The sequence below is a fragment of the Cucurbita maxima genome, unplaced genomic scaffold, assembly GCF_002738345.1.
Source record: "Cucurbita maxima cultivar Rimu unplaced genomic scaffold, Cmax_1.0 Cma_Scf00027, whole genome shotgun sequence".
NCBI lineage: Eukaryota > Viridiplantae > Streptophyta > Magnoliopsida > Cucurbitales > Cucurbitaceae > Cucurbita > Cucurbita maxima.
In genome coordinates this window covers 785,456-789,698 of record NW_019272043.1, presented here as the reverse complement: position 1 = coordinate 789,698, position 4,243 = coordinate 785,456, and the positions used below count along the sequence as shown (strand labels likewise).

At 32.8% G+C, this 4,243-nt stretch overlaps 2 protein-coding genes across 2 annotated transcripts in view; both read left to right on the top strand.

Annotated features, from left to right (window-relative positions):
* LOC111499471 (histidine-rich glycoprotein-like) overlaps nt 1-132 on the top strand; it is a 718-nt gene extending 586 nt beyond the window's left edge. The window contains exon 2 of the mRNA XM_023151037.1: nt 43-132. Within this exon, the coding sequence (XP_023006805.1) occupies nt 43-132 (90 nt within the window). The remainder of the gene's footprint in view (nt 1-42) is intronic.
* A 2,087-nt stretch (nt 133-2,219) lies between these two features.
* LOC111499470 (GDSL esterase/lipase At2g30310-like) lies at nt 2,220-3,524 on the top strand. Its single transcript, XM_023151036.1, has 3 exons — nt 2,220-2,852; nt 2,955-3,216; nt 3,346-3,524. The coding sequence occupies exons 1-3, from the start codon at nt 2,220-2,222 to the stop codon at nt 3,522-3,524; spliced, it is 1,074 nt and encodes a 357-aa protein (XP_023006804.1).
* The last annotated feature ends 719 nt before the right edge of the window (nt 3,525-4,243 follow it).

The following is a 4,243-nucleotide window of genomic DNA, read 5'->3' as shown; positions in this document are numbered from 1 at the left end:
CCCCACCACCATCATGTAGCTGCTCCAAGCCACCCCCACCATCCCCACCACCCCCACCACGCCCACCACAAAGAAGGTGCCCCAAGCCCGCACCACCACCACGCCCACCACAAAGTAGCTGCCACCATATAGTCGCAGAAGTCCCATTAACATCCATTGTAATGGACTTATTTTTCTTTTAAAATAAACCTATTACTACGGGTATATCATGAATTGTTCAAGCAAATAATATCTAAAGTTCGTTTTAACTTTAAAATTTGTCATTAACTTCAATATTCATAAATAGTGTAAATATGGTGAAAACACTAAATATCTTCTAACATTGAAATCAAACATGCAATTTAATCAAGGGTGGAAAAAATATTCTCATTCATAATAAGGGTGTTTCTTAATTCTTACCATGGTTGGATTCAAGCATTTTCTCTTTGGGATCTCTTCACAAGATTTGGTTAATAATAAACCATCACCTAAAAGTCATAATTTAAATATAAATACTATCCTTAAATTCATAAATCATATCTTGAGTTCTGTCTCAATTATTAATCGATTTCGATAATTCAAAAGTTTAGATCTATGAAGAATCATGTTTTGAGCCACTTCCGTGAAGGATTCTCGCCCAAAAGTCGTCCTGAACACCGCAAATTTGAGTTTGAATCTCACTTTTCTGCTTCCTCTTTCAAAAATCCTAGCCCCTCTTTTCTTTTTCTAAGAAGGCTTGTACCTTCGTAGCCTCGGTGTTATAGAAAGGTTAAATCGGGTAAGAAGGGTTGAAGGTGTCACAACGACCGCTGATAGTAGTAGGTTTAACAACAGGGCTGAAAGTGGGAGTCTAGTTGAGACAAGAAATCTTAGTATAACCTTTGGCAACAAGACGAGTCTTGAAATGCTCAACAAATTCATCGAGCAAATAGTTAGTGTTAAAACTCATTTACAGCCCACGTGTTGCACGGGCAAAGAACCAAAATCTAAGTGTTGTTTATTATAAAGCTCGAATTTCCTCATCCATGACAACAATCCAAACACAATTCTTATCCGTACATTTAAATTTTCTTGGCTCAATGAATGCAAGAAGAGAAAAAAGAAGTCCAAATGAGCTCAAAACATCAAAAATTGTTGGATGACGAGTTTTGAAATATGAAAAGAGAAAAAAGACCTAGGGACAACAGAAAAATGAGCTTCAACGAATTGAATGTGACTGGTGATATATAGTCTAGTGGTGGTTGGATCAAGACAACTAAACCTTTTATGAGGGGACTATAATCCAAGAAAATGCAATGAGTCATTTTATTTCTTTTCAAGTCATATTAATGTCGATATGACTACTCTTGTATTTACCTTTGTTTACCTTTCCCTCTATATTTAGTTTCTGGTTTTTAATTCCCTAATTTTTTTTTTATCGGTTGCCTTTTAATTCTATTCTCATGCATTCCAAATTCTGATCTGAGGTGATTTACTAGAATGTATAAATGATTGACATTTAGTTTCTCAAAGCTAGACCATTGTAATAATTCAATGAACATCTAACAATTAAAAATAAGATAAAAGAAAATGAAGATTTAATATATACGATCAAATCTATCTTCACGTCTCCCGTGAATCTCAACTAGGTGGATGTCATTCTCGTTTTTTTTTTTCTCAAGTAAATCTGACAATTATTGTTTTTCTTTTTCTTGTTACTGTTACTTCCTGCCGATAGATAATTGTGGGAAGAGGTTAGTGGAGAGAGGTAGGGAAAAGTTTTTTTTTTTTTTTTTTAATTTAATTTTAATTAATTAATTAATTTTTTTATTATTATTTTAACTATTTTTTTTATTTGTTTATTTGTTTATTTATTTTTGGGCTATTACATAGCATCTCATTGATGGTTGTATATTATTTTTTGAGATTAACGACCTTACGGTCTATAGTTGACACCCCTTTCAATTTGATACTCAATAACTTCTCTGTCATCGACTCATGTAGTTGTTTTTGATACCTTATTATCAACTATATAAATTAACAAATAAACTACATTATTTTTTTTTTAGAAAAAAAAAAGGACAAATAAAAGGAATGAACCATTTTGAAACTATATAGCATTCAATGGCCTTAAATTGTTCACAACTAAAGAACTCCATGTAGAAACCGTAAAGAGCTTACTTTTAATATCTTTCAGACCCTATTAATACATCCACTAATTGACAAAGATGATATCAAAAACAACTTGAAGAATACCCACAATGGCACGAGAGAATTATCTCATTACTGCTCTATTACTCCAGATAGTTTGGTCATTATGTATGATCAAATTGTGCAGTGCATCTGATCTTAAAAATTTTGGATCTCTTTCTGCTATTCTTATTTTCGGTGGTTCTACGGTAGATACGGGAAATAACAACTTCATTCCCACCATTATAAAGGCTAATTACTCTCCTTATGGCAAAGATTTTCCCGGTCATATTGCTACTGGAAGGTTCAGTAATGGAAAACTCATTCCTGACATGGTGGCCTCTAGGTTGGGCATAAAGGAGCTTGTTCCTCCATTTTTGGATCCAAAATTGTCAAATGATGACGTGAAAACCGGAGTTAGTTTTGCATCAGCCGGCTCAGGGTTTGATGATCTAACTACTATGATATACACAGTTATTCCTATGATGAAGCAAGTTGATATGTTCAAGAACTATATTCAAAGACTTACGGAAATTGTAGGTGTAGATGAAAGTAAGAAGATTATTAGTAGTGCTTTAGTTATTCTGAGTGCAGGAACTAATGACTTTGCCAAAAATTTCTACAACCTTCCGGTAAGGAAACTACAATACAATATTAGCGGTTACCAAGATTTTATCCAAGATAGACTACAAAGCTTCATCAAGGTAAATTAAACCATATGCACACTATTAACCCTCATCAATATTTGATCGCATAATAATCCAAATTCATTCACATAAGCTTATGAACTCAAACATACTAAACAGGAAATTTACGAGCTTGGATGTCGCAATATAGTGGTTGCTGGCCTACCTCCTATTGGTTGCCTTCCCATTCAAGAGACTATATCGTCTCAACTTCCTCTAACGCGAATATGTTTGGAAGATCAAAACTCGGACTCCATATCCTATAATCAGAAGCTTTCAAAGTTGTTGGGCAATCTGCCATCGCAACTACATGGAAGCACAATATTGTACGCTGACATTTACACCCCTCTCATCGACATGGTCAATAATCCTCACAAGTATGGTAAGTCGGTGCCCATCAAAATAGAAACCTTTATCAACTTATATGATCTAACGTCGTAAATATTTTAGATAAATCAAGTTCTGAGAATCATTTTCCACTAAGTTTTGCTTGCGGCTTTTGGTCGCACAGGTTTTGAGCATACAAACACAGGTTGTTGTGGAACTGGATTGGCAGAAGTAGCGCCTCTATGTAATGCATTAACCCCAACATGTGAAGATTCATCAAAATACCTGTTTTGGGATAGCGTCCATCCGACCGAAGCAGCTTACAAATTCATGACTGAATTATTTCTCAAGCAATTTCTTTAATCACCTAAATCAAAATTTAATAGTTTGAGGTTCTAAGCCTAAGGCTTCACTGTAAGCTGATTTTAAAATGAAACTTGTCTAGACTACTTTCGCAATACTTTTTTTCCAGTAGTTTAATTAACGAAGACTATAATCTCTAAATGTAACTTCTCGCCATCAAATGGACACAAATAGTGTATTTCCAAGCAAAATCTCGTTTTATTTTTATTTATTTATTTGAGAATGACAAGTACTCTTAATCAAATTTATAAAGATACAGTAAGATATTTTTATATTTGATCCTATAATTTAAAAAAAATAAAATTGTACACGTACGAAATAATAAATATAATAAATATTTGGAGACAGACATATTCTTTTCTAATATAAAAAAGAAATATGTATGGTATTAAACTATTACACATTTCAATTTAAATTAGAAATGGTGCTTACAAAACAAGTCGTTATTAACTATATATACATTTGATGGTATATAAAAATCATTATGTATTACAAATTACCATATGGTAGTAGGATATTCAATGCGAGATCTAAAAACTATTTTCTAAATAAAATAATCATAATTTACTGTATTATTCAACAACATGACAATGTGAATTTCTTAATATATTTTTTAGAAGAAAAATTAATTTTCAATTTAAACATTTCTTATTAAACCCAACATAACTGAACCATAAAATTTTTGGGTTGGGTTTGTTGGATGACGAAAGAGTCCCACA